The sequence below is a fragment of the Podarcis raffonei genome, chromosome 11 (genome assembly GCF_027172205.1).
Source record: "Podarcis raffonei isolate rPodRaf1 chromosome 11, rPodRaf1.pri, whole genome shotgun sequence".
Lineage (NCBI taxonomy): Eukaryota > Metazoa > Chordata > Lepidosauria > Squamata > Lacertidae > Podarcis > Podarcis raffonei.
The window spans coordinates 26427516-26450216 of NC_070612.1; the positions used below are offsets into that span (position 1 = coordinate 26427516).

Here is a 22701-nt window from a genome sequence, read left to right on the forward strand (position 1 = left end):
CCGCCATGATAGCGGCGCCGAGGGACGTTAAAAAAAAACTACAGCTCCCATCATGCATCACTTTGACAGCTCGCCTTTTCCACGGTGCAGGAAATAAAAGCAAGCAGAGGCGCCTATGGAGATACGGACGAGCCAAAGAGCACGCTGGGGATTGTAGTTTCTGGCTCGATTGCGGAGGCGACTTGCATTGCGAGGAGCACAGCTGGGAGAAGGAAGCGGGCCAAAGCCGGGGAGAGAACCCCTTGTTCGCGGCCGGAGGAAGTTTGGCCTCGGCTGATTCCGTAAAGGAGGAAGAGGCCCGGGAGCGGCTGCGGCGATGGATGTTACCCAGCCGAAGCAGGAGCATCTCTTGGCCCTGAAAGGTACTCGCTCTCGCTTCCTCCGCTCCTTCGGATTTGGCCTGGGGCTTAGCAGGTGAAAAGCAAATCCTGCAAGGGACGAGGAGGAGAGAATCCAGCCCCGCTTCCTTTCTGCGGCGGCTCCCTTGGCCGCTGTTTTTAGGAGACCAAAGCGGGTGGGTCTGAGGCAATTAAACCTGAGAGGGATCGGCAGGTTGGTGGCCCAAAGCTAATTTGCAGGAGAAGTGGGGTATCCTTTTCAAAAGGTCGGTTCCTTATTCCACCTGCCAGGGCACGTTGTTGAATAAAGAGCTCGGAAAGTGACCCTAGATCCAGCCTCATTGGTTCAAGCCAGAGTGTGCACTCAGGAGGGGGAATCTCCCAACGTTTTCAGATTTCTTTTAAAAGAGAAGGACATCATCGCTTCCCTAGGAAATGGTCAGTGGTGTAGGGTGTTGTTTTTTGTGCAGTTTTGTATAAGCAAGAACTGCATCTCAAAATCCATTGCGAAATCTTGAGTTGGTAGGCCTTCCTTGCGCTTGCCCAGCTATGAATCAAGAGGGACAATGTTGGTGCAGAACAAGCTTTCAGAGACGGGTGGTGTGTAAACATTTCTAAAGCAAGCGGGGCTGCAATATTATACAGCTGCTCCGGGAGTGAGCTTTGAAAAAGGGGGTGTCTGTTATCTTTTCGTCAGCTCCCAGAAAATGGAACATTTCCTTGAACTAAAAAAAATAAAAAAATCTGTCAAGCCTTAAATATAATCAGCTGCTAAAGAGGAAATCCCTTAATCCTTCCAATATATATCCTTTCTTTGTAACACAACACAAGCTATTTAGGAAAAAACCAAACCCATTTCTGCAACCTCAGATGGAAGAACAAGATTAATGGAAGTAGTTCTCACCTGCTTCCTTGAAGTCTCAGTTGTGTGAGTTTACCACATGGAAACATTCTCCTGAGAAAAAATGGCCACTAAGAGTACCAGAAAAGCTGTGAAGGATGTGTGGAGAGTGCATTGATTGGGACCAGTACCTAAGCAGTTGTTGAAATTAGAACCCTTCCTATCTCCTGTCCCAGTATCCCCTAAAGATCTTACAAATAATGAGTTGTTGAAAAAGGCAACTCTTTTTAAATAATTTCCTTATGGCGAAGTGGAGTGTATGAACATTACAAAGCACAATCCCAATACACTTCTGTAGGCAGAAATGCTTTAAAGACATTTCATGGCAATATATATTTCTGTAGTTGCCAGCAAGGAACACTAAATAGAGAAAGTACATATACATTGTGGAGTAAATGTTCTAAAGAATTGCAGAGCAAGCAAGAAAAAAGGGGGACCTTCAAAGTAAGGACCCAAAGATGCAGATTTGTGGAAGAATGGTTGTCATTGGAGTATCCTTCCTGCTTCTAAGGCTGAGAGAACTTTTCTCTGTGACAACACAAATAGCATAGACGATACTTGGAACACTATCCAGTCTAAAATTGTGACCCCATGTGCATGCATACACTTCTGACGTTACCATGAACATGAATAATTTCAGTCCTCCCAGCTTCTCTTCCTCTTTTTTCAATTATTATCCTACTATAGTAACATTCCAACTCTGCTATCCTTCCTTCTTCTTAGGAGTCATAAGCAACAGCTACTACTACTGCATGACAGCTTCCTGCCTGTGACAAACAGTATGTGAAGAAATTGTCATCAGGGCCACAGTGTGGAAGTAAAAGGGTTAACCCCCCCACGCACTGCAGCCCCTGTTCCTGATTCTCCCCCTTCTGTGACTGCTATTTATTTGTTTAGCAATAAAAATAAACAATCTGAAAAAGCAAACCAGTACAACAATAAATCTATTTATATCTCAACACCATGAGGATGAGAAAACCTATCCAGTCCAGCAAAATGCTTGCTCAGATAGGGATGTCTACACGATGCATAAAACCGATCAGCCTTGGCATCAGCTGAGTCCGTGAGGGGAGGGCATTCCACAATTGGGAAGCCGCTTTAGAGTTGGAAGGAAACAGTTATGCAATGCCGAGATATATGTTTAAGGCAACATGTTTGGCACTCACAGAAGTTCAGAAATTTGGTGCTGTATCACAGCTCCCTTACAGTAGGGCCATCTCACTTGATTAATTTCTGTATTGGAGAAACTTATATAGCATTCTGGTTTGAATTAGCAAACCCAGATGTCTGACAGAAACAAAAAAACTATAAGTCTGAGGGGGTGCTGTTGTGGTTTGGTTTTCCAACTGCATACGTTTGCAGCCCATTACACTTGCTACAGCATTTTCTAGCGATAACTGCGTCAACATGATGGTGAATTTTAGTGGGAAAACTGCTAGCGTGTCTTATTACTTGCAATACTTCTGCTCTAGGTCCTGTTTTCTTCTGAACTGCACAGCACATGGCATGAAAAGATTCTTTTAAGCGATTATATCATTAGTGATGAAGCTGCTGTCCAAGAAACATTTAAAATAAGAACATGTGGATTCCTGTTGTACAAGCATGGAGGTGATTCTGCACTATCGAGCATGGCAAAGGGACCCTGCAGCATTGCAAAGAATCACAGAAGAGGCACTGAAAGAATTTCCTGTTAGGAAGCTCCCAAGTTTCATACCCTGGTTTCCAAATGACTTGCGCCAACTTCCCCTCAAACCTAAAAGAATCGCTCCAGTTATTTCTGGTGAAGAAGTAGAGCAAATAAAACAACATATTGCAGCCATTGAAACTGCTTGCTGCTCCCCATCTTATGACTGTACTGCAGGGCTTAAGGAATTCCATCCTGATGTAAAAGCTGGGAGGTGTTTGCAAGCTGAGCATAAAAGAAACAATTTTAGCAATTTGGAAAAGCAAACAGCAAGCAGCAAGCAGAAGCTGAGAAGGTCTTGGAGTGTGTCTCTTCCCAACTCTAAGCTCAAAGACAAGATTCTTCCTTTATCTAGAGAACTGCAGAGCACTTTAGACAAATTAAAGCTCCATGCATTCTATAGAGCCCAGTGGATAATTGAACCATCTACATTTGGTAGTCAAACGTTGGAGGACATTTGGGTAGAGCTCAATAAGATGATCAAACACAATGAACTGCCATCATGTAATGCTACGATCCAGAGATGTGAAGGGCAGATTTCAGTTTTCTGTGACATACTGTACTGTGAATATGTTGCCAACAACCTTAGAGAAAAATTAAACCTTTTGGGGAAAATAAATTTGTTTGTTCACAAATATGGAATCATATATAGTCTGTAGCTTTATAACAAGGCATTGCTACTTTCTGTGAAATGTTATATTTTAAATACACTTTGTTGCCTTACAATGTTTTTGAAAAAAATCTGTGGTAGTGCGGGAGGGGGGGCAGTAGAGGAGTAATTAGCTTATCCTGGGCATTTTTCATTTTATTTAAATTAGAAGCCCTCCTTGTAGATTTCTTTTCTCACGTAAAAATAACTCATGCTTCTGAGCTATAGTAAGTCATGTTCTCTATATGTGTACACTTTGATTAGCGTATGGAGTCATAGAAAATTAGAGGAAAAAGCAGGACATCTCAAGCAAACTGATCTCTACAAGACTGGATTATGCTTTGCTTTAAGTTCTCAAAAAGTCTGTGAATACTTAAGAAGATGTCCCTTGTAAAATGAATGTCCCTTGTAAGCCTGATGCAATGAATGAAATGACCTTCCACATTTGTTTGGAATGATTTGTCTAAAATTAATGAACAATAAAAAGAAAGGCTGCTGTGTTGGAGTATTAATTTCTAAACTTTAATTTTATGAAGTCCATCATGCTGATATATTTGTTTCCCTTTTTGTATGTTTGGCCTACATTTTTGCTTCCTATAGATTGTAATCACATCGGCAGTAGGCAGAATGTTGTCCTATTGGCCATTATGTTCTGTACAGAGGCAAGACTTCTTTGTGTTCTTAGCAGCCCTTAGAAAATGTATGCCATCTAAACATGGTCATTTGTAAGCAAATTCTATTGCAATCACATACCCTCCAACATTTCTCCAATGAAAATAGGAATGTCCTCCTCCTCCTCCTCCTCCTCCTCCTCCTCCTCCTCCTTCTTCTTCTTCTTCTTCTTCTTCTTCTTCTTCTTCTTCTTCTACCTGAGCATCTGACTGGGTTGCCCCAGCAGCTGTGGGCTGCTTCCAACATATATAAAAACATAATAAAACTTTAAACATTAAAAAGCTTCCCTGTAGAGGGCTATCTTCAGGGGTTGGATAATGAAAATTGGGACATACTAAGGAAAAGCAGGACATTTTGGGATCAAATCAGAAATTGGGACAGCTTCTGTAAATCCAGGAAATCCTGGAAAATAGAGACAGTTGGAGGGTCTACAATCGATAGTTTTCAGGCCCCGGTCCAGCCTTAATATCTACATTTGAATGAATGGGGAAAGCTTTGGTTGACTTGACACCCCCCCCCCCAGTCTGCCTTAGGGGGAGTCAACTGTCCTTTGGATCAAAACAACTGCTTACAAATGGTACTCTCAACATGGTTGGATAAGGATCAAGGTGGTTATGAGTATTGTGTTTTGTTAAAATGATTTTTGTAATTATCATAAAACATTTTTTTAAATATTGGTGAGATTTTTAAAAAATGGATATGCATGCTTTTTGTCTTTGCTCAAGTATCAGTGTGAATGAACACTGCCTGCATTTCTAGTTGTTTTCACATTAAGCCCAATTTCATCTCCTTTTCTTGTGCTCAGTACAAACAAACAAAATACATAAAATTTGGGCAGAATTCCAGGGACAAGGTACTATCCAAACAGGTCTTATGGTTCTTATTTTGAAGTTAAATATGTTGAGCTTCTAGTGAAGTCCTGGTGATGAGGTGTGTGATTAATGTGGAATTTGTTTTCTAAATTCACAGTAATGAGGTTGACCAAACCTACTTTGTTCACCAATATTCCTGTGACCTGTGAAGAGAGAGACTTGCCAGGTAAATTATGTTATGGTGTTAAATAATACTCAGACTCTGGTAGATCTGCATATAGAGGCACACTGCTGTTAGATTTGTTGTTAGGCCAGTGTATACCTGAAAATACTGTACTTGATCGTGTGGAGTGTTCCTGAACAACACCAGTGTCAAATATTGTAGTTAAGTTAAAGCTCGGGGATTGTGACCAGTAGTTTGCCTGTGTGTGAACCAGCGCAATTGCGATACTTCATGAAACCTGGGTTGTGTAGGAAACTTCTCTGCTAACAATGTACAGGTTACTGTATGTTTCTCTCCATTGGCAGAGGCCTGTAGGAACACACTTATGCACCATCCTAAGTCCCCAGTCATCAGCATAGTGGGAGTGTGGGTGTGTTAGTACAGTCCTAGCAAGCTAAAAACTCAGTAATGTGGAATGATTGATGTTCGCCACTATGCGGAGCACATGGACATTTCAGATCCCTTCTTTTTCAAACCAGAGTACAGAAACTTAAATTTCCTTGTTCTTTTTTTGGCATTGTTTCATTTATTGCCATGTATGCCCACATGGAATGCTTTCCCAGCAACACCCCATAGAACTGAGACAAATACATGAAATGATAGCCTTTCAAAACAACAACAAAAATCAGAAAATCTCAGCTAGCAGGTCTTGCAAGAATTCATGAGAACTGGAGCCAACGTTTGCCAAGAACTTTCTGGGTCACTTTTCCTTCCAAAGATAGCAGATAAATTACTGTTGAAGGTTTTTATTGGTTGTTTTTTTTAAAGAAACAATAAAATTCACGGAACTACAAAAAGTCTGTTTAAACCGCTATTTATACATATTACAAAACTGCTTAGAGTTGCTTGTTTAGAACCCTGCCATTTAGTATGGCAAAAAGATTAAATGTCCTTTCCTTCTAACACAAATGCCACTTCACATTTATTTTCAATTGTATGTTCAGATGAAAATATATTAAAATAAGTTAAAAGCCAGTGGCTAATCAATTAAAATATTTAATTAGTTTATATAGAAATATCAAGATAGTTGACCTGACATATAATTTTATATTACTGCAGGAGATCTGTTTAACCAGTTAATGAAAGATGATCCTTCCACAGTAAAAGGAGCAGAAACATTAATGCTTGGGGAAATGTTGACTTTGCCTCAGAATTTTGGGTAAGAATTGTATATAGATGTGTAGATTTGTTGAGATAATTGTTTTATGATCTCTAGTCCTGTGCAGAACTGTCCTAATCTTGTAAATACCAGCGGTTTCAGTTGTACTTGCTTCCAACTTAGAATGCTCTTAGGCAGGGGTAGGCAATCTAAGGTCCGTGGGCCAGATGCGGCCCAATCGCCTTCTCAATCCGGCCTCTGGATGGTCTGGGAATCAGTGTGTTTTTACATGAGTAGAATGTGTGTTTTTATTTAAAATGCATCTCTGGGTTATTTGTGAGGCATAAGAATTTGTTCATTCCCCCTCCCCAAATATAATCCGGCCCACCACATGGCCTGAGGGATGGTGGACCATCCCACGACTGAAATAGCTTGCTGACCCCTGCTCTTAGGACTGTGGCCTAAGCCTATCTTCCTTGTCCTTCCTATGGATAATGTCTATTATTATTCTTAATTTCCCCCTGCCACAAACCGTTTCCAAGGGCCTCTTGCGTTACAGGGTTAGGAAGCCATCTATTATGGTTTCTAACTTTGAATCAGTGGTACCTCTGAGTAAACAGTCATTGGATGAAGCATGAAGAGATCTTTACTGTTAAACAGAGGTGGTGAGTTAAAAGTAAAGCTAGCAAACTACCAGACCATGATTTTGAATATAAGAACATTCCTTCTGCTTTTGACTAAACCTATCTAGTCCACCATCCTCTTTCCCACAGTGACCGATCAGATAGCTATGGAAAGCCTGCAAGCAGAATGTAAGGACAATAATTTTTCCCACTCTTGATTCCCCAGGCAGTGGCGTTGCCTATGAACCTGGAGGTGTCATATAGCCATCATGTTATCCTTATCTTCCACACATGAATCTGCCTAATTCCCTTTTAAAATCTGCACAACATACTCATATACACATCCATGCTGTGTGCCTTAGCTCAGACTAGCTTACTTATTTTAATTTTGTTTGTTCTTGTCAACACTCTGCTGTGCTTAGGCACTATGTTAAGTACAGTGGTACCTCGGGTTAAGTACTTAATTCATTCCGGAGGTCCGTACTTAACCTGAAACTGTTCTTAACCTGAAGCACCACTTTAGCTAATGGGGCCTCCTGCTGCTGCCTCGCCACCAGAGCACAATTTCTGTTCTCATCCTGAAGCAAACTTCTTAACCTGAAGCACTATTCTGGGTTAGCGGAGTCTGTAACCTGAAGCGTATGTAACCTGAAGCATATGTAACTTGAGGTACCACTGTACTGAAACCATAAGATTGTGTTCAATGCTAGAAGATGCAAAAATGAAACTCTATAAGTATGGCTTTCATGGTACAATAACAGAAGTCCATGCAGTTGTTAAAAGTTAGAGATTTATTCAAAGCAATGGTTCTAACAGTTCTCTTTTCTCCTCCCTTCTTGAACAGAAATATATTCTTAGGAGAGACATTTTCCAGCTACATCAGTGTACATAATGACAGTCACCAAGTGGTAAAAGATATTTTGGTAAAGGTATGTTTGTTCTTATCAAGTAGTTTTAAGTGTGTTGTTAAGGTAATTAATCAGTTAACGTTTTTCTAGTTGAAGGAAACTTTGAACAAAAACAATGGGGGGGTGTCTAAAGGTAACAGAGTAAATTGTAAAGGCATATTCTTTTTGCTTGCTATATATTTTTGAGGCAGTGAAAGTAGGTTTGTTCTGCACTTTTCTTACCAGTTCCATGTATATTCCAATGGAAAGTTCTACTGTACAACCACAATCGTGCAAGAGAACATTACAATTACATGTTAAGCTTTCGGGATGCTTGGGCATCACATCTTCTCAGTGGACAGTGCCCAGATTTTTAATGAATGCCTTGGGGAAGATGGAATGTAAAATCAGTTAAAGCAATGAAAAACCATTTTCAATAATACAATTCAACCTCTCTTTTATTGAAGAGTTTTTTTGTTCTTAATTCCAAGGCTGATCTACAGACAAGTTCGCAGCGTTTAAACCTTTCAGCCTCTAGTGCTGCAGTGGCAGAACTCAAACAAGACTGTTGTATCGATGATGTAATACACCATGAAGTAAAGGAAATAGGAACGCACATGTAAGACACATTATACTCCCCCCCACCCCATTCATAGGGTTGTATCTAACGGTAGCTTGCCAAAGGCAGGACACCTGCTTGTTGCCAAGCCCTCCTTCCCAATGGGTCTCCCTCACTCCAAAAAAAGCCTTTCGAAAGATATGGGGAACTCCTGGAACAGTATAGGATATGGCACAGAGAGCTGCAGTTGATCCCGTGGGGAATGGTACCTTGCATTAAGAGAAATGCTTCTGGTAGTCTAAAACCATCTGTAAACTTAATTTAGTTTTTCCCATTCTGTAAAAAATAAATAAATTGCCAAATGTGTTCAGAATTCTGAAGGAGATGAATTGCAAATTTGCATCATTTGCTCCATTTCCCCATTCTCCTCCCAACCTGGAAACACAAGGAAGACTGAAAACTAGTTAAACCCCCACTGAATCATTTGTCTCTTTCAGCTTAGTGTGTGCGGTAAGCTACACCACACAGACAGGTGAGAAGATGTACTTCAGAAAGTTCTTCAAATTTCAGGTATTAAGCTGACATAGCTGGCAGTGTTGACTGTGATTGAAGATATCTAACCCTTTTCTATCTCTCTGTCTCTTCTATGCTGCCCGTGCTTGCAGCTTTCCCCAGAATTTATCTGGGGCAAATTTGGTGGTGGTGGTGGTGCAGTTGTTGTTAAGGTTTCTTTTAATGTTGGGTTTGTCGGTACAAGTTCGCATCAGCGTCAAAGTGAAGTGCAAGAGAGGCTAGTACCGTAATGTGAATCAGAAGTCCCCCCAGCAGCACCTTCTAGGTCCATCCCTCTAGAAATGACCAGAGCTATCGTAGCACCATGTCTCCCAGGTTGAACCCCAGAAAGTCAATAGAATCAGTAGCCACTGATTCTATACTCTGTCAATCCACTATACTCTGTCAGTCCAGTCCTTATCATAGGTCATCTACCAAGTTGTCTGTAAGCCAAGTCAGAGGCAGATTGGAATTAATCCAGAATGAATGAATGGATGATGGTAGGTAAGTAGGTAGATATGGGTAAAGTTGCAGAAACCAGGGGTGCCAATACCTCACGGAGTTTAGAAGTGGGGAACCTTATCTGGGTCCTCTCCTGGTAACTTTAAAAATAACCAAGTGAAGAGTTTTGATTTGGAAGTTTGGCTTTTAGGGTAGAAACCCCAGAACAGCATTACAGAAAATACCTTCTGAGGAGTGAGGTGTCTGTACATAGAGGAATCAGGTATCATAAGGATATGGGGTTCCTGTGCCTTTTAACAGCTACATAATGAGCAAAAAATGAAGACATGAAGTTTTCCTAGCATGAACTTGCAGAGAGGAAGGTAGTGGCATCTGCTGAATTTCTGCCTGTTCCACATCTGTCAAAGGTATAGTTGCCCAATCATAAAGTCGTGAAGATATGGCAGGTAGCAAACGTAGAGTTAAACAGTAGCTACTCCACAGGTGACCCTTGTTGAAAACATAGCTAAATTTCAGCATGGTTCCGGAGGGGAAGGTGCAGAGTGCTACTGCTTGCTTCTGAAACTGCAGGTGCTCCTCTCGTCTCTTGCTCTCTTGTTTCCGGGAGGAGCAGGGAAGGAGCAAAGCACCTCTGTTTTTAGTAACATGCACAAGTATTTCCATATACTTCACTATGATTTAAAGGTGAAACTCTTGCATTAAAGTGGCATGCAAACAAATTATTTAATAAGAATAATTTAAGTCTATTTGCAGTCTGTCTTGATTTCAGGGTCAGAATCGCTGATATGCAAATGAAAAGATTTTATTTATTTGTTGCATATATAAAACCTGATAATTGATATGCTTTGCTCCTTTAATTAGAAAGCTTAGCCAGCAATTGATAGTGTAATTGCTTGCAGCTGATTTGCCACTGGCTGACTTTCTTCCAATAGCAGAAGCTGGGAAATAGCAGCATTTCTTAATTAAAGCTTGTGGAAATTAAAACTGCTAATTTTGAAATGCATCATTATATTAAAGAGTATGATCGTGACCTATATGACATTCAGGTATAAAAATAACTTTTGTGGGAGAGGTTTTTTGCCATGCTACTGTAAAATCCTTTGACCTGATCAAAATGTGGAAGCGTCTGTAGACATAGGAAAGAAAAAGTGGGATGAGTAAGCTGGGTTCTTCCACTGAAGTAAACTTTGGGGTTTGCTTATATGGACGCAAGTTAATAACTTTACTTTTGAATTACTCAGAAACAGGTAGTACTTAGTGTTGATGAAGGAGTTTGATAAATCTCCCTTTAGTATTTATTCTTTTTTCAAACAGGTCCTCAAACCGCTAGATGTGAAAACAAAGTTCTACAATGCTGAGGTAAATGCAGAATATTGTATTTAGTGCTTGGTGTCCAAAATTCTGAACAGGCTCTTAGTGAAAACTTGTTATATTGGGAATTAAAATGGTGGTTCTTTTTCAGGATTATAGATCTAGATCTCCCATTTGAGATATAATAGGCCCATTTCATTATCTGTTCTGTTAAACCCAGACAAATAAACAGAACTTTCTCACCTGGCAAAGCATTTTTAAATTATTCCTTTCTACATAATATTAATCTTTTGTCTTTTAGAATTGACAGGTGTTGGCAGTTTGAACTTACGCACTTTTTATTAGCTGGAATAGCCACAAAATAGAAAAAGACAAAAATCTGAGGAGATAAACTTAGGAAAATAGAGCTGAAAGGATTGTTTGAAAACTAGGTGAAGGAGTGAATTTGTTTAACTGTACTTACAGTATTTTATTTTTAAAAAAATAATAAACCAAGTTGTATGTTAAAAGCTACTAAGAAACTACAAAATACCCCAGAGGGCATGCTAACAGTGGAACAGAGTCCATCAGAAAGTGGTGGACTCTCCTTCCTTGGAGGTTTGTAAGCAGAGCTTGAATGGCCCTCTGTCAGGGATGCTTTAGTTGAGATTCCTGCATTGCAGGGAGTTGAACTGGGTAACCCTCAGTTTCCCGTCCAACTCTAGAGTTCTGTGATTCTGGCATTAAATTTCTGTATGCCAGCTATAGAAAATGGCTGCCTAGCTATTACAGCTTTGGAAAAATATAATGATCTTGCCCTCTTTCCTGGCCGAGGGTGAGGAAAACAGGTGAGTACAAATCTACACCTTGATCTCCTCCTCACTTTAATCTATCCATTTGTCATTGCCATCACCATTTGGGGAAAATGTGGCTGCATATTTAGTTATAATCCATTTTAAAAACATTTGTTTCATTATCAACTGGATAAACTTGTGGTTCAGATTTAGTCAAAAAGGCAGCTACCTTATTTAAAAACGGACATTATTGATGTTAAGTAAACTAATACTAGGTGATATGCCAGAGTAGAATTACTTGTCAGGTCTGTGTGACAGTAATGCAGCGGGTGCGGATTTCCCCATCACTGCATCTCCATCCTGAGATAGGTGCAACTTGATGAATTATAGAAAGACCTTTGGGTCTTAAAGGCACAGTGCCTCTGACAGAGATGCTCTTCAAGTGCACTTGTGCCCGTGATGGGATTGGTAATTCCCTGAGTTGTTGGCCAAACAATATTTAAAGATACCTAGCATAAAGGGGGTGGGGGGATTGATAAATGTAAAGGTTGTTATGGTACCGAATTAAGCTTTTGAAGAAAGGCAATTCATTGGGAGGTGCATTTAGCACTTGTCCTTTTCCAATGGTGCTTTCAATTTTCTTGTAGCTTATTAATTACAATGGGGGCTTTGGTTATAGGACGATGTATAAATACATGCAGTTAATATGCAGACTGGCTCAATTTAAAACCCGAGAGTCATCAGTAAACAGGTTTCCTTCCCATATTTAAAACTTTGTGCATTAAAAGAAAATTTGTAAGATTAATAGGTCCTCAGTTTTCCCCCCATATGGAAGTATTCAGCCAAGTAATGGACTTCTTCTGTGAGCATGTACTGGTTTATCATTGTGTTCATTGTGCACTCCCTGTGTTTGCCATTTCACATAATTTATTTCTTCATTATACCATATGCTGACATGGTCTTATTTAGAAATAAGATTTCTTAATAGTGAGCCTTTTATTTTTATTGCCAGTTTACATTTCTCTCTTACTAATGCTGTCTTGTTTAGAAAGTACCAAAAAAAATGCAGAAAGATGCATTTTATTTGAAACTTAGTTGTCCTCCTTTTTTCTTTAACATTTAACCCTAATTTCTCTAATGTTTTCTTTTTTATTTTCCCATTAGAGTGACCTCAGTTCTGTGGTAATTTTATTTATTATTTATAAATATGTATGCTTGTCTTCTGTTTGTCTTTCTGCCTGTTACTAACATTATTTTGAAAACATAATGGAAAAGCAATGTTTGTACACATAGATATTGGCTTGTTTCCCCTTTCTCCCCATACTAGCTCTCTCCTTGCATCCATTGTTTAACAGTATTTTGCAGTTCAGACTTCTGTACTGAATAAATATTTCAGTAAACTACTGTGACTAGGAAATTAATTGTTGACTACAGAGCAACAATGATATTCCTAGAGGCATACTGTTGAGGCTACAAAAGCACATGGGCCGGGCTATTTTTGTTGCAATTTCTGTTGGGTGCACATGTTTTATTGGGCAAAAATTCAGTTTTCTGCAAATCTTATGAAACATTTGTTTTTTTACATAAGAACAGCTCTGCTGGACCAGACCAAAGTTCAGCATTCTGTTCTCACAGTGCCCAGCCAGATGCCTATGAAAAGCCCCCAAGTAGGACATGAACATAATAGTACTTTCCCAGCTGTGAACCTCAGCAACTCATATTCGGAGGTCTATTGTCTCTGATGCTGAAAGTGTGATTTGTCATGAGTGACTAGAGTGGGGTGTCATGGTCTGGAATAGTTCTGGGCCTGTCTGATGATTCACAAAGCCAGAATGAGTTATGCAAAAAGAAAATTAAAGTTGTATAAGAAATTGCATTAAATTGAAGGTATTGGGTTGGAGGCCAATCTATCCTTCTGCATGCAGAAAGTATTTTCCATTCCCAGAAGGGCTTTTATAGTACAGGCTAGAATATCATGTGAACAAGTGAAATGAAATTCAGTGGCTATAAAATCTCTTACACAAGCCTAGTATTAGATTTCTTCATCACTTCCAGAGCTAAGGAAGTCTCAAGTTTACTTCTAACCAAAGCAAAATAAAATACATAGCAAATGTATCCATTAAGGCAACACTGCATGCTAACCACATACATCCCCAATAGTCTATTGTAAGCAAGAATATCTTCTCTCCTCCAATGACGTGCGAAGAGCCTGCTAGATCAAATGCAAGTGTTGCACAAGCAGGAGGCTACCATTGGAAAGACCTGTTATCTCATTGCTACCATCTTAGCATCACTTAAATGGGAGCACACAGAGAAGGACCTTGGCTTATCTTAAGAGTCCCAAGTAGCTTTATATGTGGAAAGACCATTCTTGAGGGTATGGCCCTCAAAAGCAATTTTTAAAAAATCATTTAATTGACTAGTATAGAACTTCACAAAATTCTGTTAGTGCCTATTTTCCTTCCAATGCATTGTGCAAATTTCCTTACGTAATTTATATATTTTTCACTATTTGGAATGCCTAGTATAGTGGTCTTTACCTGGTAGTGTTTCTTGTGTTTGGTGGTATAAAAGTACACAGAACCTTGCATGTAGGCTTGTTTCGTATTAAATCATGGCAAAATTTCTGTTATCTGCTGTTTTTGTGAAGACACTGGATGGGAGGAGAGAGACAAGATATTTCACATCTTTATATGTTTATTAAAACTCTCTTCAAATTTATGTATGCATGTGGCAATGATTCTAACGGTGTAATTGCAGTTCAAATCTTAATGTGTGTGCTATAATAATCCAGGAAATTTGCTGTGAAGCGCTCTGATCGAATCATGCTATTGAGACTAATCATGAGAGTAAGACTAATCAGCCCCTGCGTCATTGTAAGCTACCTTGCTTTTTCATTATGCTGCTTGGTTTTGTTTTCTTCCCTCAACTTGGCTCTTGCTAAATTTCTGGTGCTTGCTGTTTTAAAAGACACTGATGGGAAATTTGGAAAACACAAGATGTAAGCAATGGATTTATGGGATATTCTTTCAGAAGAGTAGAAAAATATAAAATCCCTAGTGCTAGAAGACACGATAGTACCAGTACTTAAGGTTTTTCAAAAAAATTAAAAGCAAGATAACTGAATTTTATTTGTCATTGGTGTTTTGCTTGAATACATAATACTCCCATCCCTCTAATCTAAGAAGACCAGAAGCTGCTGCTTCTATTTTACAACATGCACTACCTTGTTTTAAATACAGAATTAAAAATTAACCAAAAGTACAGATCTAATAGTGTTAGGTGACATCAGCATAACATGATAACCCCAGAAAGACAATTTCTAGGACAATAAAGATCAAACCTTTATTCACCTGTTGCTTTCTGGTCTTCTCAGCCACTGACAGGAATTTTTCCACTGCCAAAGAGACTCCAGGAATTTTGTCTAATAGGTAATTTACCTAAAAGTTTGCTGATCTCCCAGCAAAGAGCCTGAAAGGGAGTATTCTGTTTTAGATTAACCACTGTTTAAGAATCAGACAATATTCTAAACCGTGGCTAATCTTACAGTGGTTTGAAATGAGCCAGCTTCACAAATTGTGGCTTGCTTTCACTAACTATAGTTAGAATCAATGACCGTTGGTCCAGGTTTGCAAAAACAGAAATGAAAGCTGCTGGAGAGAGAAGGAGTAGTATGTGAGGCTGAGGCTTTCTCCACCTTGTAAAACTAAGCTAATGTCTGACCCACCCATTGTCTTTTGATGGCCCTCCAAACAACATCAAATGTGAGAGGCTGGAATTGTTTTACAGTTTGCCACCACCAGTCAACATCCAGTTCCAACTCAACTTTTGATAAACAGTGGAAAATAGGTATGGGGCTATCCTGTTTTCAGTTACAAAAACCAAGTATGCCCCTTTTTCTTGATGGGATTTTCCATTTTACACAGAGCCTCCACATGCCTGTAATCAGATATGATGTTGGAGCCTTTGATCGAGTGGCTCCCATCGTTCCTCCCCTGCAGGCATCCCTTTGATTGTCAGCAGGTTTTGATTGCAGCTTTGAACTGCCAGATACATCACACTGCTTTGCAGGACTGAGATCTTGCCGAGACATTTAAGCAGATCACGTTTGTACCATGTCCCCGGTTAAGGGACATGCAGTTGATAATTGCATCAAGTTATTTAATTATTGAGATGGGAAAGACACTAGGTGTCTTAGACCAGAAATAAGGTTGTTGGGGTAGTAGAATATTAAGCTCTGTGCCATTATGAAAGTTTATAGCAGAGACTAGAACAGTTCTTAGGTCAATGTGAACAGTTTGTGTAGCATGCCTCTAAACCCCTGTAACAGTTCATACACTTAAAAAAAACACCTATTAACAATATTTTCTTTGTATGCAGCCTGGTGCATCATTAATCTGGCATGGCATGTGTCTGTTGTGCATTGCACTCATTTTACATTTATAAAGTGTTATTTCTTTCCTTTTAAAAGAAAATCAGAATTGATGTGGACCATTGGAGCTCAGCTTGCAAGTCCCATTTAGGCCATATAGACACTACCTTAGAATAGGAAAATACGACAAAGTTTTCCCAAATCCATTGTTCAGCACTATTCCAGTTGACTAACATTTTTGCTTCTACTGCTCTCTGTTGGGATAAAGACTTTTCTCGCATTTAATGACTGTTACTTTTGATTTTCAGGCATGAACTAACTGCGTTTGTGGTTTAATGTTTTTCAAACACTTGAGATGCTGGAGCATTTTGTCAGTTGAGATTATTTTTTTTATTTAGGCGTTTTCTCTGCTCTTTTAGACTGATGAAGTATTTTTGGAAGCTCAGATTCAGAATATCACAACCTCTCCAATGTTCATGGAGAAGGTGTCACTGGAACCTTCTATTATGTACAACGTAGCAGAATTAAATGCAGTCAACCAAGGTGAGGACAGGTAAGGGCCTTATTTGCTTCTTCATACTGTACTGGCTACAGTCACGCATCATGGTGCTTGTATCTTCATGTATCAATAACTGAAGCTATACGTGCGCTGATGAAGCTGTTATTGCAAATGGACGCTCTTTGCTGTGGTTCCTTGTATTATGGGCCCAGAGTACAGTCGTACCTTGGTTCTTGAACGCCTTGTGACTCGAACGTCTTGGCTCTCAAACCCCGCAAACCCGGAAATACGTGTTCTGGTTTGCAACTTTTTGGGGAAGCTGAATGTCCGACACGGCTTCTGCGGCTTCCAATTGAGTGCAGGAAGCTCCTGCAGGAAGCCTCACCTTGGTTTTCGAATGTTTTCAGAAGTTGAACAGACTTGCGGAACAGATTCTGTTATACAGGTTTATTTATTATACAGGTACGACTGTATAATTTTGTGTCATACTGCTTACTGTGGTATCTTGATGACCTTGCTACTTTTGCTTTTAATTTAAAACATTGGCATATACCTCAATTCATTTTCTATGAACTCTCTTAACTATCACCACCATTTGTATCGAAAGATTACTGTAGAATATAGTCCAGTGTAGCATAGCAAATAGGTGGTCTAGCCAGTTTGAGCCCCCCCCAAATTCCTATATTCCTCCCTTCCAAACATTCGCAGAAACATCTTGTTATCTTGCTTGTCTTTTAATTTTTTTTCTCTGCTAAGCCTGATTTCCTTAAAACTTCTGGAGGCAGGCTACTTTCTTTCTTAACTGATAATTTTGAGGTACAAGCTAAGGTAAACCTGCCCCTTCTCTTCCAGTGTGTCAACATTTGGTTCAAGAACGTATCTGCAACCCATGGATACTCGACAGTATCTTTACTGTCTTAAACCAAAGCAAGAGTTTGCAGAGAAAGCTGGCGTTATTAAAGGTGTGACAGTCATTGGAAAGCTTGATATAGTATGGAAGACAAACTTGGGCGAAAGGGGAAGGTTGCAAACCAGTCAGCTCCAACGAATGGTAAGTATTTTTCAGAAGACTCTCTTTAAAGAAAGAAGGGAAATAGTGAAGAGCCTGTGCAGATACAGCTTACCTCTGAATATCAGGTGCTGGGAGGAAAATTTAGAAATTGAAAAAAACAATATTGGAGTAAATAGACCTTGATGTGATCCATCGGGATTCTTCTCAAGTTCTCATTAATATTAAAATTTATGAGACCAGAAATATATATACAGAACTTTTGTTGGAACATAGAATAGACTCTTTTCAGTGGTCCCCACCCCAAATACGGAATTTGATTCCCAGTGAGATCAGGTATATTTCCTCCCTTGCTAGCTGCAAACATGCCTTGTTTACATCAGTTTTTTTCATGAGGGTCTTTGGGGCCAATGCTAATTATTTGGGGGAATGACCATAGCTCAGTGATAGAGCATCTTCTTTGCGTGCAGAAGGTCCCAGACATCACCAGGCACAGCTGTGAATGTCCCGTCTGAAATCTGCTTTTGGTCAGTGTTGACAATACTGCACTAGATTGACCAGTGTCCTGACTCATTCCAAGGCAGCTCCCTGTTTCCTGCTGCTCTTTGAGAACTAGATGGCTTTTTTTGTTGTTACGCTGGCTTGTATGTTCCTGGGATGAGACTGCCATAACTTGTTTTACTACTGAATGTTGTGGATGAATGTTTGTCTGTGGTTGTAAACTGCTTTGCCAAGTAACTTTGCCTAAAAGGTGGTCTAAAACCTGTTTAAATTAAATATCAACATATGGTTAAATAGAACACTTATTGAAAGCAGTGGCTTGTGCACTCATAAGGAGAAAAGGCTGTAGAGTAGACCCATTGAAATTAATGCACCTAAATCATGTTCTTTAATCTCAGTGGGTAAAACTTACTTAAATGCTATCCCGAATTGTACTGTAAATCTCAGTTTTTATGTTTGCTTTCTGAAGATGTTTGAGGTTGCTCCTGTTCATAAAAATCCAAATGAGGACTCCCAAGTACATCAGCATAAACATGAAATTTGTAATGTTACATATACTTCTCCAGAATGTCATCCTACGATTCGCTTGTGGTGCCTTTCAGGTGTTGCTGTGAATTATAATTTCCATCAGTCCTAGTCACAGTAGCCCATAGCTGAGGATGGTAGAAAGTGGAATCCATTGGAAGGGGACCACAATGGCCATTCCTACTCTAGTACTACTGCTTGTCTCGTCTTCCCACCCCACCCCACCCCTCCCTCTCTCTCTTTCGGTGTGGGTGTACCTTGCTGAACTTTTAATGCTTTCTTAGGCTCCAGGTTATGGTGATGTCAGGGTTTCATTGGAGACAATTCCGGACACGGTAAACCTGGAAGAACCGTTTGATATTACATGTAAAATAACAAACTGCAGGTAATGAAATTACTTCCCCTCCTGCCATCTCTATTTTTTAAGAATTGTATTTTGAACTGCTTACCGTTTCCAGTCAAAGGGGTAGGTTTTGTAGAGATAATTCACCCAATGTTTTAGATGTATTAAAATACTGCTTGCATTCAAGGTTTTCCTTACTGCAGGAATATATAATTATTTTTAAGGTGATGGAAATGGTATGTTTTTTAAATGAACATTCCTAGATATATATAATTCTGCCCCTCACTTGCTGAGATACAGTGGATGAAGTAGATTTTAGAATTCCAAAAATATTTGTGGTTTTTATTGATGGAGAGGAAAGAGAGGCAGTGACCTAGTTGGTCCAATGTGCTGAAAAAGATGTGTGTATTTGTATAAGGACTTCATTTTTAAACCATTTTGATAATCAGAATTTAAAAGCAATACATGTTTTAATTATCATGTTGGGTCCTGTTGGGCAATCATTAATCCACAGGTATGTTGGAAGCATTAAATGATTTAACTACAGTATGCATCACCCTGAAACCTTTTCTTTCTAACCATAGAAAGAAGGCAGCAAAGAAAAAGAAAAAGGAGTAAAAACACATGAACCGGTGTGAACTGGCCCTTAGACAAATTGAGATCTATGTTAATTTATTATTTTTTTCCATCCAGCAGTGAAAGAACCATGGATCTGGTTTTGGAAATGTGCAACACTAATTCCATTCACTGGTGTGGGGTGTCAGGAAGGCAGCTGGGCAAACTGCACCCCACTTCATCCCTACACTTGACACTTACGCTGCTTTCATCTGTGCAGGGACTACAGGTAAGATCTCCCGCTTGGGCATTGCAATCATATATGGGGTTGGAGGGAGTAGATGTTGGGCTTGTGTCTGTAGGGCAAAAGGCTGGGGTGTGTTCTCCTTTCCTCTGTCCCCTGTCCTTTCAAGGGCAGACCACCTTCTCCACCCATGGAGGGAAACTGAAAAATCCAATTGCCCTGGAACATCTTTCCAAGAATGACAACATGGGGTCCTTATAACCTATATAAGGTTATACTGTTAAGTGTTAGGGCTCTTATAACCAGTTCAGAAGCCTGTTAGGTTTCACATTGTCAATCCTTTTTTCTCCCCCTTTCATTTTAGACTGTCTCTGGCTTGAGATTAACAGACACCTTTCTGAAGAGAACGTACGAGTATGATGATATTGCACAAGTCTGTGTAGTTTCTTCCAAAATAAAAGAAAACTGAAAGTGAACCCTTTTCGTTTTAATATTTCCTATTTTGTTTTTTGGATTCAACCCTCTGGCAATTTAGTACAACCATCTGCAATCCAAAAAAGAATTCCTTTATTTAACTGCCCCTTTGGAATTCAATCTGGCATCTTTGGAATGTGTTTAAAAAAACAGTTTATTTGTGAAGAGCCAACCGTATGTATTTTAAACTATTTGGAAATAAAGCCCTGAGTCCAATGATGCAGCTGCCCTAATTATTACTTGCATAACTCATTTAATGATACTTGCAACATGACATGTAATATATGGATAAATGACTCTTAATCTGTATTGAGGAAGAGTGCAAAATATTCCATGCACGCTGATGTTCATAGGAAAAGCAGTGGCTAATTCCCAATCTCGCACCCTACATTAAAACAGGATTCTCTAGAAATACAGCATATTTTACAAATGCTTTTGGTGGTCATATACTAGGGATTTAATTCACTATGTAATAAGTACAGAGTCCGTGAAGCGCGATTTGGACCGTAAGAGCCATTCAAACCGAACATCCATCTGGTCCAGGGATGGGGAACCGTGTTGCTGGACTACAACTCCCATCATCACCAACCAACAGCTATGCTAGCTGGGCTGATAGGTGTTGAAGACCAACAGCATATGGCAGGTCCCACACTCCCCATCCCTGATGCAATCCAGCATTCTATTCACAGTAAACAACCAGCTGTCTCTGGAAAGTGTGCTAGTGGCAATTGGAGGCAAGAGTTCTCTGGAGCTATTGCTCCCCAGCAACTAGTATCTGTACCTAGAAGCACTGCTGTCTTTGAACTTTGGAGGCTGTGTACAGTTTGAAGGTTGCTGCAACTACTTTGCAAGGCACTGTAGGGATGAAATAGCTCAGATTCAGACAGAAATTGGAAAGAGTACGGCTGATACCTTCATTGTTCAGTGTTCATCACATGCTGAAAAGGTACCTCTTTACCCGGCCTGTGACATCTGCCCGATTCTTTTGACTGTAAATAGTTTTAACTGCTTTTAATATTAGAGTCTGCAACCAGACTCTGGGTCCATAAAGTCTATGAGTGCAAAAGGAAATGCACAAATGCACAAATCAATTAGTCAAGAGTTTCTCCTGTTTTGAATTATTTCAGTAAAAATCAAACCAGATACTGGTGGGAGACATCTAGCAAGACACTGCAGTGGTAGCTGCTAGCGTATCCCTCCATATAGATGTCTCCCACAAGTATCACTGCCAGCAGTGAAGCAATATTTTAGTTTGCATTCCATATGGCTAACTGACCAGAATGCCAACATAAGTCTTTGAATGATACACAGTGAGGATTTATTGTAGTAAATCAGTCCTTAACACACTTAAAAGGAAACTATAGGCGCAGGATTCAGCTCCAAGGCTGTTTCTTCCTTAATGCTGCAGATAGGGAAAACTAGTTTTATTAGCAGACAGAAACCCCTAGAAACAGTCCTAGTTTAAAACCAATTTGTACAATAAAGTCAATTTCTTCATGAAACAAGAAATGGGAAGTAAAAACTATACAGACAATATTGGAAAACAGTAAACTATTCTTTATTTTAAGTGTTCTTTTATTAAACTTATTCCAAACAACACAAGATTGATCCATGAATCATCTATGGAAAACTGAAGAACAGATTCGAGTGTGAATAGCTGCTACCTAAACTGTTATCTGGAATGTGCATTTTTATTTGGAAAACAGTCTGCCTGATCTAACAGTGTGAAAAGGCTAGTTGTTTGCCATAAATGCAACACTTTCTGCTGTTTCAAACATATCTTATCTGGTTAGTTCACTGAACATCTGAACCGGGTGCTAATCAGCAACTTAAATATGGGGTGGTAGCCATGAAGGAGATTGCATCTCTGATCATACTTTTTGAAAACACTATCATGACTGGTTAAATCAGCACTGGACTATTTCTACCCAGTGAGTTCAGGACACCAGTGTATAGCTACTGCCATTTCTAATTAATTTAAATGTTAATTACTCAAAAGCAATTTAATGAGTAGTTTGCATTGTACCTTTATACTGCAAGCTTTATATTCCATATTTTCAGTATTCTAATTACACTTGCTCAGCAGCGACTCCTACTTCTGAATGAAAACATGTTTGAAGCACTGTCCTAATACCAATAACTAGACACCCAAGGTACTTGAGAACTCGGAAAAGGACAGGTCAATGGGGACCAAGTATATTGAAAAACAAAGGTCAAAAACTGCTGCTTTGTAGAGCGAGTAGCTGAGGAAAAAGTCAAATGTTAACAGCACTGCAACACTCTTGGTGCTCTCCCACCCACTCAGAATTCTGAATATCCTCCAATGAACTACTTCCTGAATGTGGCAATATATTGTTAGCCTGAAAGTCTCTCTCGTTACAGACTTTATGCAGAATGCATAAGTATGTTTTGTTGGAATTACAGTATAAAAAATATAGTGACAGGAGGTGCGTACAGGAAGGAAGAGGCATAAAGACAACAGCAACAAATAAAAATTCAGAACAAATGCAGAACTAAAAGGGGATAACAAAAAGCTGACTTCAGATAATCTACAATATACATACTGTATTAACTTTCTGCTGTCAGATTTCCCTTAAGACAGTTTATAATGTGCAACCAATACGTGGTTACATA

General features: G+C 39.5%; 2 protein-coding genes across 5 annotated transcripts; both read left to right on the forward strand.

Moving 5' to 3' along the window:
* The first annotated feature begins 253 nt into the window (after positions 1–253).
* On the forward strand, positions 254–20284 carry TRAPPC13 (trafficking protein particle complex subunit 13). 4 transcript variants are annotated; one of them, XM_053408086.1, is made up of 13 exons: positions 254–362; positions 5214–5282; positions 6339–6438; positions 7846–7930; positions 8380–8507; positions 8945–9017; positions 10776–10820; positions 12710–12727; positions 16337–16470; positions 17269–17467; positions 18736–18836; positions 19488–19638; positions 19958–20284. In XM_053408086.1, exons 1-13 carry the CDS (start codon positions 317–319, stop codon positions 20060–20062), a joined length of 1254 nt encoding a protein of 417 aa, XP_053264061.1. In that variant the 5' UTR covers positions 254–316; the 3' UTR covers positions 20063–20284. The 4 variants fall into 4 exon arrangements, with proteins under 4 accessions (XP_053264061.1, XP_053264062.1, XP_053264063.1 ...); XM_053408087.1 differs by having other exon boundaries at positions 19491–19638; XM_053408088.1 differs by lacking the exon at positions 12710–12727.
* On the forward strand, positions 257–3671 carry SHLD3 (shieldin complex subunit 3). Its single transcript, XM_053408093.1, has 2 exons — positions 257–362; positions 2712–3671. Exon 2 carries the CDS (start codon positions 2842–2844, stop codon positions 3580–3582), a length of 741 nt encoding a protein of 246 aa, XP_053264068.1. The 5' UTR covers positions 257–362; positions 2712–2841; the 3' UTR covers positions 3583–3671.
* Positions 20285–22701: the final 2417 nt, after the last annotated feature.

Bases quoted from the DNA above. Each gene is read 5' to 3' on its own strand.
- TRAPPC13 (XM_053408086.1), top strand. From the start codon at position 317: ATGGATGTTACCCAGCCGAAGCAGGAGCATCTCTTGGCCCTGAAAG. The intron at 9,018-10,775 runs GTATTAAGCTGA...TTTTTCAAACAG, and splicing joins GAAAGTTCTTCAAATTTCAG to GTCCTCAAACCGCTAGATGT. The intron at 18,837-19,487 runs GTAATGAAATTA...TTTTCCATCCAG, and splicing joins TGTAAAATAACAAACTGCAG to CAGTGAAAGAACCATGGATC.
- SHLD3 (XM_053408093.1), top strand. From the start codon at position 2,842: ATGGAGGTGATTCTGCACTATCGAGCATGGCAAAGGGACCCTGCAGCA.